This window comes from Gouania willdenowi, chromosome 21, assembly GCF_900634775.1.
Source record: "Gouania willdenowi chromosome 21, fGouWil2.1, whole genome shotgun sequence".
Lineage (NCBI taxonomy): Eukaryota > Metazoa > Chordata > Actinopteri > Blenniiformes > Gobiesocidae > Gouania > Gouania willdenowi.
Window position 1 is genome coordinate 34,284,318 of NC_041064.1, and position 16,583 is coordinate 34,300,900.

General features: G+C 38.7%; 1 protein-coding gene across 1 annotated transcript in view; it reads left to right on the forward strand.

Annotated features, from left to right (window-relative positions):
* impg2a (interphotoreceptor matrix proteoglycan 2a) overlaps positions 1–16,583 on the forward strand; it is a 34,805-nt gene that overhangs the window by 4,245 nt on the left and 13,977 nt on the right. Inside the window, 7 exon segments of the mRNA XM_028437089.1 lie at positions 225–391; positions 4,419–4,577; positions 7,035–7,093; positions 10,051–10,211; positions 11,946–11,989; positions 14,060–14,231; positions 14,337–15,082. Of these exon segments, the coding sequence (XP_028292890.1) occupies positions 225–391; positions 4,419–4,577; positions 7,035–7,093; positions 10,051–10,211; positions 11,946–11,989; positions 14,060–14,231; positions 14,337–15,082 (1,508 nt within the window).

Genomic DNA, 16,583 nt, shown 5'->3' on the forward strand with positions numbered 1-16,583 from the left:
GAAGAAGTCCTGATTGTTAACGGCTAAAAGTGGACGTCGCTTTGAAATTCCTTCTGTAATCTAGATTTAGCATTATTTAATGACAAAAGTATTATCTTCAATGTTCCCTCCATCATTCTGAGGCCTTAACTCCATGTTTTCATTGAAGGAAGTGAGACTTTTGCATTCTTGTGGATTAAAAATGAAAAAATATTTCTCTTGGTTTGTGTGTGTTCTCCAACCAGTTTGTCAGGAGACCATATGGGAGGCTTTTAAGATCTTCTGGGACCGGCTCCCCCAGCAGGAGGAGTACCAGAGCTGGATGGCTCGCTGTCAGGAAAGAGCCGTCAGTGCTCAGGACGTTGGTTCCTTCTTCAGCCAATCAGCAGAGCACCAAGCCATGGTGGGAAAGGTGAGTGAACTAATGGAATCAATGGGCTGAGGTGGTCCTCCTGCTGATGAATGTGTTTCTATTTATGCAGAAGATGTCACTGCCTGGGATGAAAAGGTAAAACAGAGCAGCATTTATCCTCACTTTAACATCTGAGCTGTGTTTTCTAAATATCTGATTCTTCTCCTTATCTGCAGTGAACCCACAAAGTCCTGGCAGCACATGTGCAGGTAAGACCATAAAACAGACCATCGACCACCATTCAGCAAGTTACAAACCATAAAACTAACCAACCAACCAACCAACCGTCTGATTACTTGTGCTATACTCACGTCCAAACTATCCGAGACCAAGGCTGTGTTCAAAATGTCACACTAACGTACTAAACCACATGTGTCAAACTCAAGGCCCGGGGGCCAAATCGGGCCCTTCAGAGCAACCGATTCGGCCCACAGGAGAAAGTGAAAATGACAGAATAAACATGAATCATTGTGTAAATGACCACATAATTCAGTTGTAAATTGTTGTTGAAAGAACTCTAAAACTTTCCAAAATCATGCCATTTTTCTGAAATTTTTCCACAAAATCTCCCCAAAATAAATAAAAATTGGTCAAAAAATAAATAAATAAAATGACATTTAAGTATATGTCACTTATTGATAAGGTATTGTTGATGTCTTCCCTACTTTTCGTCTAATTTATAACTGGAAGCACAAACTTGGGCACATTAATATTTAAATTGTTTTGTTTTCCCGCATAAAACCTGCGGACCATTTTGGATTGAACTGGTCCATGTTTGCCCCTTGAACTAAAATGAGTTTGACACCCCTGTACTAAACACTACAAACTCAATGAGTATATACTGTCTACTATACAGTATACTATAAGGATGATGAGCATTTCCATTCAAGTATACTTTCAAGTTTCCCAAGATGCATTTGGAACAACACATTTCATGCTGACATTTCTGAGGTTTTTGGAGACCTGCGATCATGCTACTGACTAAACTTCCTGTTAACTTCAAAGCAAGAGCCCTATTCACAAAAGGGTTTAAAAAAATCTAATGGAAGACAAGAAGAGATGCTTTTGTTTTGAAAAGGAGTTTTAGCTTGAAGCTGGTCACAGGACAATTTTACATTCTACTCGCAATGCATCATGGGACTTTTGAGTATGACTATTATGCCCACTGTGCATACTTAGGAAATGTCCCCATATAGCATACATCTGGGTATTTCTCACACAGTTAATCTTTTCATACTATTTAATGTGAACGCACTACATATTCATTTTGACGTCAGACTTATTATGAGTAGTACGTTAGTATGAGTAGTAAACAGTGTTTCATTTGTAAATCACCAGGTCCCGGAACAAACGCCGGGTGTTGTTTATAAAGGGCCATTTGCTAACTAAATGGGTCAATAATGTCATGTGAACTCAAACAACCAATTAACCTGAATGTTTAATTAAAAGAATGATGAATCAGCGTTAAAGAAGCATGGACAATCTCACTCTGAGTGACAGGTGTCAAATCTACCATGTTTCAGCACCAAGGACAGCACCAAATCACAGCTAATTTAGCTACTCATCACAAAGGTCACTAAACTTTCAGAACACTAAAACCCACAAATACAAAATATTTACAAACAACTTTTACTCCATAACTCATCTAATGAATCAGCAGCACAGCAGAAAATGAAAAACAGCCGTGGAGAACTTTGTATCCTTGCAACATTTTTCCATATTTCACAGCCGAGGCCTGTCTTGTTTTTCACGAGCTGATAGTAGCAGCTCAGTTTAGCTTTGAAATCAGCCTCTGTCCAAACTTCCCTGGTCTCGATGTTCACAGAAGAACTTTAACCATTGTGTCCTTTTCTTCTCTCTTTCCCTGAGTCCTCCTCATGTCCCTGGATAGTTCTCCTCCTGTGTCCTGTCCGTTGCTGCTGCATTAGCATCATCGCTACAGGTGCTGCTACTGCTACGCTGCTGCTCTTCTCCTCTGTGATTTCCACAGAAACAACCTTGGACTTCTGAACCTCAGGCTTAGCGTCACGTATTGCTTAAAACAGCTCTTTAAATCCAACTGATTTTTTTTTTTTTTTAGCCATTTTCTACCATCTTCCAAGTGGACAGGAAAACTATTTTTGTGCAAAATAAGACAATAGACGTAGCGTGACTTTTTTCTCTCTCACTTGAGCTTAGTTTTTACCTTTAATTTTGTGTGCTACATACAATGGCAATTCCAATGATTTCAACTCAATAAGAGACACAGCTGTCCAAATATAATACTTCAAAATATAATCAAAACACCTAAAAGTAAATGAGGTGCTAGAGTCCTAAAAGACTACTGATGACTAATGTCTGTGACAAAGCAGTGTGTGACATGATTCTTTTTCGACCGGGCGACCGTGGCTTAGGTTGTAGTGGGTCGTCTTCTGATCGAGAGGTTGGGGGTTCGATCCCAGTACCTGACTGTGTGTCGAAGTGTCCTTAAGCAAGACACTGAACCCAAAGTTGCTTCCAGTGGTCGACTAGTGCCTTGCATGGCAGTCCTGTCCCACTGGTGTGTGAATGTGAGAGTGTTTGGGTGAATGAGCTGATATGTAAAGCGCTTTGAGACTGCTTCAGTGTGGTGATAAAGCGCTATATAAAATCAAGTCCATTTACCATTTACCATTTTCCTGTCTCACAGCACAACACCAAGTTCAGCAGAAGCTGATGAAGCTCCACATGCAGGTCAGTGTCTCACCAGTGTCCAGACTGAGAAAAGAACTAGTGATGCACCAATAGGACTAAGGCGACTTCAACTTCCAAGGCGATAATTGACACTTAATAGTTAGTTAAAAACAAAGGTCCTCTCTTTCCTCTCTTCCGTTGACAGAAAAAAATGTAATTGTCTGAACCAATGGTCATATTATCATGTCAGTAAATATAATATTGACTAATATGAGCATTGATACAAGAAAGAACAAAGGTATTTCAGTTATGTTGTATATTTTTGTGTGTTTTTGTAGTGGTTTGTTGTGTTTTGGGAGTCATTTTGTGTTAGTTTATTTTTGAGGCCTCACAAAACTAGGCCAAGGGCCAAATGTGGCCCCCAGGCTACCAGTCCCCCATGTCTGATATAGACGATCAAAGGTAAAAACCTAAATGTACAAATTAGAGCCAAATCCTCCATTAAAGCACAATTGATAAGGAGGAGCTCTCCAATCAATTTGATAATCAATTACTGTGCATCCCTAGAACTACAAACTGAAAATATTGTCTGTGTAGTTTGAAGTGTGTTGAAGTTTAAAAGTTTACAAATTTGACCTCACATCCTTTAATGTAAATTTAACGATTTTAAAAAGAAACCGCAAATCCAAGTTAAGGAGTGGCGTTAAAAAGTGATCACACACTTTATAGAGTTGGTTTTGTTCTAGAGTGATGTCAAAGTCGAAAAAAAAAATCATAACTAACACTCTTCAGTCGAAGCCAATAAATGAACCATGTTTTAGAGTCATCACTGTTGATTTGAATCTATTGGCTGTTAAAATAACGCAGAATTGTTTTTTTTTTTTTGTTGTACACTGGAAAATTAACACTGCGATTTTGTTGTGAGAGTCAGGAGTACGGTGTAGAACGTCCTCCGGTCTCAGAGTGAGGTATCAGGTATCAGGAAAACCTCCGTTAGATGAAATGGCCTCAGGCTTCAAAATAAAAGTAATCAGACTTAACGGCCTTAATTCGTAAAACACAACATGGCGTTTTTAGTTTGAAGGAACCTGAAGTGCACATGATGAAATAAGTTGAAAAGCTGTCCTTTCTTTTTTATTTTTTAAAAGACACCATACGGGAGAGTCTGATCTAAAATCAAATCTTCTCGTAAACTACTAATGCATATTTAATTTTTTACATCCTCGTGAAATTAACTATGCAGGAGATGAAGGAGAAACCAAGGAGAGTGTAACTGCTAGTGCCACACAAAGTTCTGTGAGTACACACACACACACACACCCACACACACACACATACACACACTGAGCTGTGTGTGTGTGTGTGTACCTCTCAGCTGGATAACGACATCCCCCTACAGCCTGCAGCCCCCCCTGCTGGACTGGAGCAGGTGGTAGAGCTGAGTCTCCTCCTCAGTGGTGAACCTTACAGTGACGACCTGGACGACCCCAACAGCCTCAAGTACCAAACACTCAGCAGGAAGCTGGAAGACAAGGTAAACTCATTCTCATCCTCAGTCTATTCCCCATCCTCATTATGCTCAAACATATCCTTATTCACATCCTCATCTATATCTTAACCCTCATCCTCATTCTTATTTTAATCCTCATCTACATTCTTATCCTCGTTCACATGTTCATCCATTCTTCATCCTTCTCCTTTATCTTATGATCTCCACCCACACCCTCATGTTCATAGGTCCCATGTCATGCTATTTTTCACCCATCTCCACTTGTTCTAAAAAATCTAAAACATAGTATTTGAGGTTTATTTTCCCAAACTCGCCTGTTTTCCAGAGTTTTAGTCTCTGAAAAGTGATTTTCTGACAAATAGGCTGTTTTGGGGCCATGAGTGGGCGTGTCTACAGGCAAAGACTTCATGCCTCGCTCTTGTGAGGGTGATCAGTGATCACCAAAGCAATTTCCTTTTGCTACCCACACACTATCCACAAACACGTCAGATCAAGTCAAAGGCGATACAAAGCGATATAACGGCTACTAAAAATGGAACTGCTCCGGGTCTTACAGCGTTGCTACCCACTGTTCCTCAGGAAGGGGTTAAATGCACAGAGCACTTTTTGTGTATGTAGCTTTACATATATAACAATAAATGATAATATATATTCTATATTAAACCTGTGAAGACTGGATAAGAAAGGAAACACAGACCATCAAAAAAGATGTTCTTCAGCCGCTCGCATGCCGAGAGTGGGCGTGTTTGTTCACTGTGGAGGCGCGTCGCCAACGGCAGGCACTTCCTGGAGGGGGCAGTTCAGACTTTTGTGACGGCACTAAAGTCTGAACCGGAGGGACCGCTCGTTTTTCAGCAGAAGGCAGAGCAGCAGCTCAGATAGCAGGATAAGTGAGGATTGCTCAAATAATACTTTGGGGGTGTTTTTGATAAGGAATTAACATTGTAACAAGGTTAAAAGCTCAAATAAGTTGGTTTAGCATGATATGGAACCTTTAATACTCATCATCCTCATTTTCACCCTAAACCTCATCCTGAACTTCATTCTCCTCTCATCTGTTTTCCTTCTCCCCATTATTATCCTCACCCACATCCTCATTTTACCTTAATACTCATCCTCATCTACTGCATATCTTAACACATCCTCATTCTTATTTTAATCCTCATCCACATTCTTATCCTCAATCCCATTTCAATCCTAATCTTCATCCTTCTCCTTTATCGTATTTTCCTCACCCTCATCTTAATCTTACTATTCAACATTATTCCTATCCTCATGCTCCCCTAACCCTAAACCTTATCCTCATGTTTTTTTCATGCTCCCCATTCTTATCCTCATTCTATTCCCCATCCTCATTATTATCCTCACCCACGTCCTCATCATTATCTTAATACTGAGCATCATTGTTATCATCATACTCATCCTCCCCTTCACCCTAAACCTCACCCTCATGTTCATCCTCAACCTTGTCTTCCTCCCCATTCTTATCTTCATTTTATTTCCCATCCTCATTATTATTTTTTTTATTATCTCAATACTCATTTTCATCTTAACTCTCATCCTCATTCATATTTTAATCCTCATCCACATTCTTATTCTCATTCCATTTTTCATCCCATTCTTTTCCTTCTCCTTTATCTAATCATCACCCTCATCCTCATCTTAATCTTAATACTCATCAGCATTCTTATCCTTATCCTTCGCTTCACCCTAAATCTCATGTTCATCCTCATCTTAATCTTAATACTCATAGCCATTCTTCTCCTCATCTTCCCTCTAACTCTAGATCTCATCCTCATGTTTATCCTAATGTTAATCTTAATCCTCAATCTCGTTCTCTACCTCATCCTCATTACTATCTCCATTCTTATTATCATTATTATCATCACTCTCATCTTAATATTTATCCTAATCCTCATCCTTCTTCTCACCAACATCCTCATCCTCATTATCATACCAATCTTCCCTTTCACCCTCATCCTCATTATTATCATCCTCACCCTAATCTTCATCCTCATTGTCATTCTTATCATCATCCTCCTTATTATCTGATTATTATCTACTTCCTAACCCTAATCCTTATTCTTAGCATCATTTACACACTCATCCTTATCTTCATCCCTATTCTCATCCTTATTATCATCATCATCCTCATCTCTACTGTTTGTACCGTTGTTTTTATCCAGGCTGTATTTTAATACTGGTTAATCAGCTCACACACACTGACGTGTTCACCTGCTGGTGTGAATAATGAAGGGTTTAGTGGAGTAAAGGGAACAGCAGACAGGGCTGTAGGTTAAAGCAGTAAAATGATAGTGTACTTTGTGCTAAAGGACCAGTAAAGTTGGACAGTTTTCCTCTGGGACCAATAATCCCATTCTAGACTGTAAGAGAATTCCCTTTGGAACAATACCAGTGATTCACTCTGGCACTAGCGCTGTAATAAATGTTTTAAACACCTGATTATATCTGCTCTGACAGATAGAAGATGCTCTGAAGGGACTTCCTGGGTTCAAGAGTGTGTCTGTGATCGCCTTCAGGTGGGTTTTTGTTCCTAAAAATGTTCCTAAAAATGTTCCTAAATTACCACGCTGAGCAGAGATTTACCACCTTCTTCTTCTTCTTCTTCTTCTTCTTCTTCTTCTTCTTCTTCTTCTTCTTCTTCTTCTTCTTCTTCTTCTTCACAGACAGCAGAAGGATGTGCAGGGGTGAGTTTGTCTGTGCATTCATTGGATTCACATTTCACCCAAACATGAATTTCAAAGTCACAACTTCCAGTCATTCTGTGTTAGTTTCTGTTTTGTTTCCGTTTAATCATTTTGTGTGAGATTTTATGTCAGTTTGCTAAAGATGCTACATGTTACGTCACCTGTTTTATGATAAAATAATTGCATATAAATGTGCAATTTTGTCTCAAAACATGTGGGTGAGGGCCAGGGTTGGGGTTAATTACATTTTTCAAATACATTTATGTATTATCTATGTTCAATTACAACCCAATTACCACTACAGTGACTGGTATTTTTTCCAATTACAATTAAATATAAAATTATTTTTTTTCCCCTGAAAGTCAATTACAATAACATTCTGTCTGAACAAGTCTGATTTCAATAAATCACAATTAATGAGCCTTTTAATAAATAAGTCCATAACCTTCCTCTTGTGTTAGCTTTCTGTTAGCATCTCTTATGATAATGGGTCAGTTGTGACACATGTCTTAAATCAGCTGTAAGATACACTAAAAAATATGAATATGATCATCTATTTTATTTCTCATCTCTTGGTTACCTTGTTGGGCTTTCTTATATTTATTTCCATGGAAATATAGGTATTTATATATATATATATATATATATTATTTATTATTATTATTTTTTTCAATGTGTAAGCCATAGAACTGTAGCATGGTTCATTTCAGGAGATGAAGTCATGTTACGTCACATTTTGTTGCAAATTCTGCAAGATTCTGTTTAAAAATTATACAGTGAAAATATTAACAACATTGCCATTTATGTTTTCAGTAAGTTAATTCCCTATTTTTCATCTGTTTTCTGCCGTCATGGAAAATCTGAGTCCCTACTTGACAATATGGATTAAATCTGGCTCTACCTACATAGCTCCTTAGCTAAATTCCAAAAAGAGTAAAGAATCAGGGCAGGAGTTCGATGTCCAGCAGGATGCGTGCACGCTGATATTTCCTGAAAACACATATGCGTGCGTGCGTGTGTCTGTGTTTACCTTTGATCACGTGTGAGTTTGTGCCACTCGTGTTAATGGTCTTAGTGTAGTCACTCACCTGCTAAGTGGGATCAGTGGCTCCTCTGAGCAGCTGCTCCTCCACAGAGATGATTATCAGGCTTTAGACTTCAGAGGAGGGACACAGCAGGACATCTGGATGATAGTGTGTGTGTGTGTGTGTGTGTGTGTGTGTGTGTGTGTGTGTGTGTGTGTGTGTGTGTGTGTGTTTATAATGAATCTAATCATATCCGCCTCATTGGCTCAGATGCTGCGTTCAGTAACAGCTCAGTGAGTCAACTTCATAAGGTGGACAATGTTTATATTTTACAGCTTACATTGTCTCATTGTTCCTTTAAACTGGTCAGTTTTTTCCTTTAAACTGGTCCGATTGTTCCTTTAAATTGGTCCGATTGTACCTTTAAACTGGTCCGATTGTTTCTTTAAATTGGTCCGATTGTTCTTTTAAATTGGTCCGATTGTTCCTTTAAACTGGTCTGATTGTTCCTTTAAACTGGTCTGATTGTTTCTTTAAATTGGTCTGATTGTTCCTTTAAACTGGTCTGATTGTTCCTTTAAACTGGTCTGATTGTTTCTTTAAATTGGTCCGATTGTTCCTTTAAACTGGTCTGATTGTTTCTTTAAATTGGTCTGATTGTTCCTTTAAACTGGTCCGTATGTTCTTTTAAACTGGTCCGATTGTTTCTTTATATTGGTCTGATTGTTCCTTTAAACTGGTCTGATTGTTTCTTTAAACTGGTCCGATTGTTTCTTTAAATTGGTCTGATTGTTCCTTTAAACTGGTCTGATTGTTCCTTTAAACTGGTCTGATTGTTTCTTTAAATTGGTCCGATTGTTCCTTTAAACTGGTCTGATTGTTTCTTTAAATTGGTCTGATTGTTCCTTTAAACTGGTCCGTATGTTCTTTTAAACTGGTCCGATTGTTTCTTTATATTGGTCTGATTGTTCCTTTAAACTGGTCTGATTGTTCCTTTAAACTGGTCTGATTGTTCCTTTATATTGGTCTGATTGTTCCTTTAAACTGGTCTGATTGCGTTCCAGCTTGTTCTCTCAGAAAAAAACTAAAGTAGGTCAGAGCAAAAAAATCGTATAATTGCTGCTGATTGATGTTCTTTTTTTTTCATAATTCTTATGGAGATACTGATCAGTCTGCTGACTCGGCTGTTTTATAACAGTCAAGCCAGTGTGTGTGTGTGTGTGCGTGTGTGTGCGTGTCCATGTTCTGAAAAGGCTGAGTTGTTTATTGCAGTTCATCTTTACAGTAATGAATGAGAGGATTAAAGGCTTTAAAGGGATTTCACTTTTTTCAATGTTTAATCTGTTTTCCACACTTTTCTTTCAACTTCAAACTTTCTCTGTTTTTCCTTTCTCAAAAGAGAATAAAATAGATTTTATTTGTATAGATTACATCTTTACAAATATAATTTCTCTGTCTGTCTGTTAAAGGAAACTCCTTTTAAAACCAAAAACTGTTCTAAAATATATGAAACATTTTTTCATTAACATGTTAATCCAAATTTCATTTAACTTTCTTGATAAAAAAAAAAAAAAAAAACTTTTTTAAATTAAAATATAATACTTTGAAATTTCTTACTTTGAAAAGAAAACTTACATTTTTAGACAAAACTTTAATCATCATTTTGAAAATAATTTTCATGATTTTCAATAGTTTCAATATTTACATTTTTTGTGAAAAAACTTTGAAATATCGTGTTTCTATGTAACGTTTACCATGTTTCAGGCACGATGCAGTGATGATGAACTACGCTGTGACTGTGACGGTAAATGGAGCTGGTGTCAGTAACCAGCAGCTGGACTACCTGACCTTACAGTCCAACCTGGTGGAGAGCAGCTACAGAGAGGTCCACAACAACATGGACATGAACAGCACGTTGGAAACCGGTGAGATGATTCAACCATTAATCAACTCATATTGACTAGAATAGTCTTTGGAATTATAGGAAATTAAAACACATTTATTTATTTATAGTTTTTTTGCATTTAATCAATTATCGATCCATTAATTTTTACATTTCTTAAACTAGTAATAAAAAATATCTGTTTATCCATCCATCCATCATCCATACATCGTGTACAAATAATCAAAATCAGCGGTAAAAGTCATGTTCAATACCACATTTTTCAGTATGAGAACGAGGACACAGATTTGTGAGGATTATGTTAATAATGCACATAAGCAGCTGAAAAAAATCAATACAATGAAAAAAATTTGCTAAAGAAAATATGTAAAAGGTTGGAAATGCAGCTCGAAAGTTTAGTAACACTTTACTTGAAGTTTTTTACAGCACGCTGACATTTCGCTGTAATTATTATGACAATACACCAGTCATTAGCATGAATAAGGTGTCACAAAGGCTGTCATTAAGTGATGTTTGGTACACTAACCCTAACACTTTATTACCCTAACCCTTCATTACCCCATCCCCTAACCCTAACCCCACTAGATCCCTACACCTAACCCAAAAAATACCAACATGGCTCCAAATGTGTCATAATTTAACAAACAACACCTAATTACAGCCTTCATGACACCTTATTCATCCTAATGACAGATAATGACAGCGTGATGTCAGCCTCATGTATAAAACGTCAAATAAAGTGTGACCTAAGTTTGTTTTAATTTGCGGTGACGACACGCAGGCCTACATCATCACATCCTGTTTACAGTTTCTGCTCCTGTTTCCAGTCGCTGCCTCCAACATTAGTTTTTCTGCAGCTTCAGAAACAAAATATAGTTACAAAACTGCTCAAGTTGTCATTATTCTTTCAAAACAAGTAAATGATCAAATCCAATTGGTCAAGTACATAAATACGAGTGCACATCTTTTTTTTTAAAGCTTTTCACTTATGGAACAAATTGCCTCGGGACCTGAAAGACATGTCAACTTCATGCACATTTAAACTCATATTTTTACCAATCTTAATGTATATATCATGTATTTTTGTAATGTATTTGTTGGTGTAATGAAAATCGTTCTTGATGTACCTTTTTATGTAATGTTTCTGTATATTTTCAATTGTCTTTATTTTTTTCTGTTCTTATATGTACTAGAATTTAAAAAAAAAAAACATTTTTTTAATGGACCTTATGAAGGTTAGCAATCTAATGGAGATCCAATGAAAAAATAAACAAATAACATCTCTGCATCATGTTTGTTACCTGTATAAGGATCGAGTCATTTCCATTTAAAATACTTTACATAACGCTGTGGAAAAAACAGATTTATTCAGGAATAGATGTAGAATTCTACTAAAAGCACACCTGATAAATAATAAAAGTTGAAATGTTCATGTAAAATAAACAAGATGAAGACTGCTTTGCAAATGGAAAAAACTGAGATCTCAAATATGAAGACGGTGCTCACTGTTGCTGATGTTTCTCCACGCTGCTAACACACACACACACACACCCACCATTCGCTCCACATCTCAGCGCTGATTAGTAATATTTACGCCTAAAGCTAACCATGTGAGAAATGCATGCTGTCAGCATGGAAACTGACAGTTTAAAGGCTTTGGTGGAGCGTTGGCGGCCAAAGATAGTTGAGCTATTTGGCCCAGTTCACTTTTGTGTGTCACTTTGTGTTAATATTTGTCTCTCTTTTGGTTCCACAGTGTCTGAGAGTCCTGAATCTGTCAGAGCTGCAGACGCAGACACGGTGAGTCACAAACCACAGGATAACAATCTCTCTGCAGGCGGTTGGATGATGAATCGTAGTCGGAGTGATGTTGTGATAACCTGTAACGGAGTAGATGGGACAAGTTAAGAAGCGAGGATGACGTGAAGCTTTAGGATTAGACTGGCTCTTGCTATGATAATCTACTGCTATTCTGAGGCAAAGGCGACTGGAGGCAAGGAGAGCCGGTGCATGTATGAGTGTGTGCAGACGCTAACACAAATAACAACATCCTGTCTGAGTCTGAAGGTGGTGCATCCATCCCAGTACAATTCCCAGGCAATGATGGACAACCTTTGCCACTAAACTGTGACTGTATCTGATCTGAGAATGAATGTGTTTTCTCATCATTACTTCAAACATTCACATTTTTGTGGCCCCGCTGTGATCAAAGTTACTCATCCCTGCTGTAATGCTCCAGTGCTATTTTGGAAATGTCACACATACAGACACATAAATACATGTTGCCATTTTGGGAAGACTCTGTGATACATGACCTGAGGCTACAGGAAGACTGGGACTGAGCTTTGGATCATCAGACAGAATGAAAACATGAGACTCCATTGATGTCTGTAATTAAACCCACCCCCAAAATGAAGATTCCTCCCTGATGTCATTTATGGCCTCCAACGCCCATCTCAGAACTTTTCCTTCACTACATCAACTGAAACTACAGGATGCAGACAAAGCAGGAGGTTTACGATGGTCTCACAGACAAAGACATTGTTTGGCTTTAAGGCTCAAACATACTTGGGCGGACACCGGCAAAGCGGCGTCTGTTAGGCCAATTAAATGCAAAGCTCAGATTTTACTACCACGCTGACTTCTCCGCATAGTTGGTGTCACACAAAACACTGCTCGGCATTGTATCGACCTGCATTAAATGTAACAGTGACCTATATTTTACCGTCTGGTGAGACAGAGCAGGAGAGATGAACACGAGCTTAGAAGAAAGACAGGCAGACGAGCTACGGCTGTAGCGACACCTTTAAAACACGTCCCAGGAGAACAAGGACTACAAAGAAGCGCTAGGGATTGTGGAAAATGTAGTATTTTAATGGAAACTTTTATGCGGCGGTGCACCCGGATATGTAAGCTCTGACAGAGTCCGTTGTGCGCGGGGTCCGCCCAAGTATGTTTGAGCCTTTAGAGATCAATACATCATAGAGCAGTTGCTTCAAAAAAGGTTGAAATTTTGCTTGAAAGTTGTTTGATCTTTTTCTTATTGACATTGTTGGGAAAATGTGGTGCATTGCATTGTGGGATATAGAGTCATGTCAACCAGTGGTTCTCAACTTTGTGTCAATATTGGCTTAAAAGTGGCAGAAATGGGGGTGGGGGGGTGGGGGGGTTGATTTAGTGTAATTTAAAAAGTAGGAACAATTAGTTTAAACTGACAAATAATGGACATGACAAATCTTAAATGTGGTTAAATTGGCTAAAAAATTTGCAAAACATATGGTGAAAAGAGGTTAAAAGTGACAATAATGGGTAACATTAGGTGGAAAAGTGATGGAAAGGGTTAATGAGCGGAAAAAAATTATTTAAAGTGGAAAAATTTACAGAATAGGGATTGAAATTTGATGAGAAGTGGAAGAAATGGGAGTAATGTAGCAAAAATGCATTAAAACAACATAGATATCTTATAATAGAGTCAATATGACATGTCCCTTTGAGTTGCATGCCTACAGCAAGGCTAAGCTAGTCGTGTCAAAGTGACAGGGCTTTCTATTGTTTTAGAGCATGTACAATGTGCGGTTGAAACAGGGAAACTGGGAATAACCTTTCATAACCTGTTTTTTTTTTTATTTGAATAAAATATTTTGTATTAATAGCGCATATTTTGACTTTGACAATAAAGTTAACTGCATGAAAATCTGTAATAAGTTATGATTTATATTCAATATACATGCATTGCATCGACCAAGATGGCCGTCATGTAGGCACGCTGCTTAGCGGGATGCTAAATGAAATCAATTAAATTAAAACCAGTCGAGATCTTACAAGACAGGCATTAAACTCACACTCATCCAAAATCTTGTTGTGATGCAGGTTGTTTTTGTGGCTGAGCCTCCAGAGGTTTTGACCCTAGACTACAACGCTGAAGATGAACCCTCAGAGACCGTCACCATGGCAACAGCAGGGAATGACATAGTTGTTTTGGAGGAGAGCGAGGTTGTTCCACCTGTTCTTGAACTGGAGATCAGTGCCCATGAAGCTGGCAGTGAGTCCACATGCACATCATAGCTTCGGTTTCATGGTTTCTGCTGTTGTTTCTGTAAAATCATCTGCTTTCGATGGTTCAACTTTTTGAATGTTTTTTTTCCAGGCATGGAGGAGGAGGGCCTGTTGGTAGGAGACACTGAGCAGGTTCCTGCTGCAGAAACTCCTCCAAACCTGCCAGAAACCATCACATTGCCTGAACCGCCGGTGGAAATCGAGTCCTCTGGTTTGGGAGGTGTGGATACAAAAGGCCTGCTGGAGCCGTATACAACCACTGAAGAAGAAAACAAAGTCTCCCCTGAGGACAGTGAGATCATATCAGAGCAGGTCCCCAACAGTCCTGAAGCTGAGGAGGAGAAAAAGAGTCCAGATCCTCAGGAAGATCAGCAACAATCTGAGGATGTGGAAGACGAGGTTGGAGATCCAGAGGAGTTTGAGGTTTCTACCATCACCCCTGAAATCACAGAATATGACCTTCTTCCTGCACAAGTTCTGCCCCCAGATGTAAAGGTGGAGATAAACCCATCAGAGCCAGAGGTCTCTGACATCAACCAAACCCAAGACGCTGGGACAGCTTTGGTAGTCCCAGACCATGCACCGATGGAAGATCTGAATGTGGAAAGTGTAGAAGACAAGAAAGGTTCAGAGGTGAACCAGGAGATCTTACCTGAGTCTGAAGCTCCACAGATCTCACCAGAAGATCTGACCGAGGACGAGATCCTGCTGGTGAATCAGGACAAGCCCCCGGTCACCGAGTCTGCCAGTCCGGCTCTTTCTCCGTCACCTTTCACCCACATCAATGTAGACGTTGTACCGGAGGCCAAACCTGAGGTTGTTCCTTCATTAGTGGAGGTAAAAGAAACATGTCAGCGTTTGATTTCATTCAAACCACCGTACGGAGTCGGAGGAAAATTTTAGTGCTGTCAAGAGATTAAAAACATTTAGCGATTATTTAATTATGCTCTTTCATTAATTATTCTATTTTTTAATATCAGCTAAAATTGCTGAGAAAAGCCCTGAACTTGAGGTGTTTTTTTTAAATTAATTACATTATTGTGGCAGATCAAAAGATTGATATAAAGAAAAGTGGCTTTATAAAGTAATTTATTGTTTTTAACAGACTTGTGCTCATTTTTATTCTGCTGTATTTGAGACTAGTCCCAAGGACTGATGCCACCTATAGTTTAGACCAGGGGTTCTCAACTGGTCTCATCCTGGGACCCACATTTTGCCACGTTCATTAAATCGCGACCCACTTTTTTTTTAGAATTCAACCAACCAATATTTAGTTTTTCAAAAACACACATAATCTTTTTTGAAACATACATCTATATATTTTCCTGTGCAACATTAATGTCAAAAGAAATGCTTCTTTCAAAATAAAAGACAAGTCCAACATGAAAGACATTAAGTATTTATTTTTGACCAGCTGTCCGCGACCCACTTTGGGTCCGGACCCACCAGTTGAGAATTGCTGGTTGAGACCATCATGTGGAATATTGATAGTCAATCTCTAAACAACAGAAAATACAAATGAAATGAAAGATCAAGTCCATATGTAGTGCTATAAAGTTAGCACATCATAAACAGTAAGAACACTTTTCTGAGCAATACAATTATTGAAGAACGAACTTGTTGCTTTTTCTCTCCTTCAGATAAAAATATTTGTCCACTGATTTTATTCACGTGTCAATTATGGACTTATTAATTTTGACTCTGAACCCCGTCATCTTCTCCAGTGAGGAATGGAGACACGGCGTGCTCGGAGCATTTTGCAGCTAGCACTGTTCGAGTGTCTGTGGTTGTTGCTACATGTTTAGCATTGAGCTGTTGCATGCTTGGCATTGATCTGCTAGCTGCTACATGTTTAGCATTAAGCTGTTACATGCTTGGCATTGAGCTGCTAGCTGCTACATGTTTAGCATTGAGGTGCTAGCTGCTACATGTTTAGCATTGAGCTGTTACATGCTTAGCATTGAGCTGCTAGTTGCTACATGTTTAGCATTTAGCTGTTACATGCTTAGCATTGAGCTGCTAGTTGCTACATGTTTAGCATTGAGCTGTTACATGCTTAGCATTGAGCTGCTAGTTGCTACATGTTTAGCATTGAGCTGTTACATGCTTAGCATTGAGCTGCTAGTTGCTACATGTTTAGCATTGAGCTGTTACATGCTTGGCATTGAGCTGCTAGTTGCTACATGTTTGGCATTGAGGTGGTAGCTGCTACATGTTTAGTATTGAGGTGCTAGCTGCTACATGTTTAGCATTGAGGTGCTAGCTGCTACATGTTTAGCATTGAGGTGCTAGCTGCTACATGTTTAGCATTGAGGTGCTAGCTGCTACATGTTTAGCA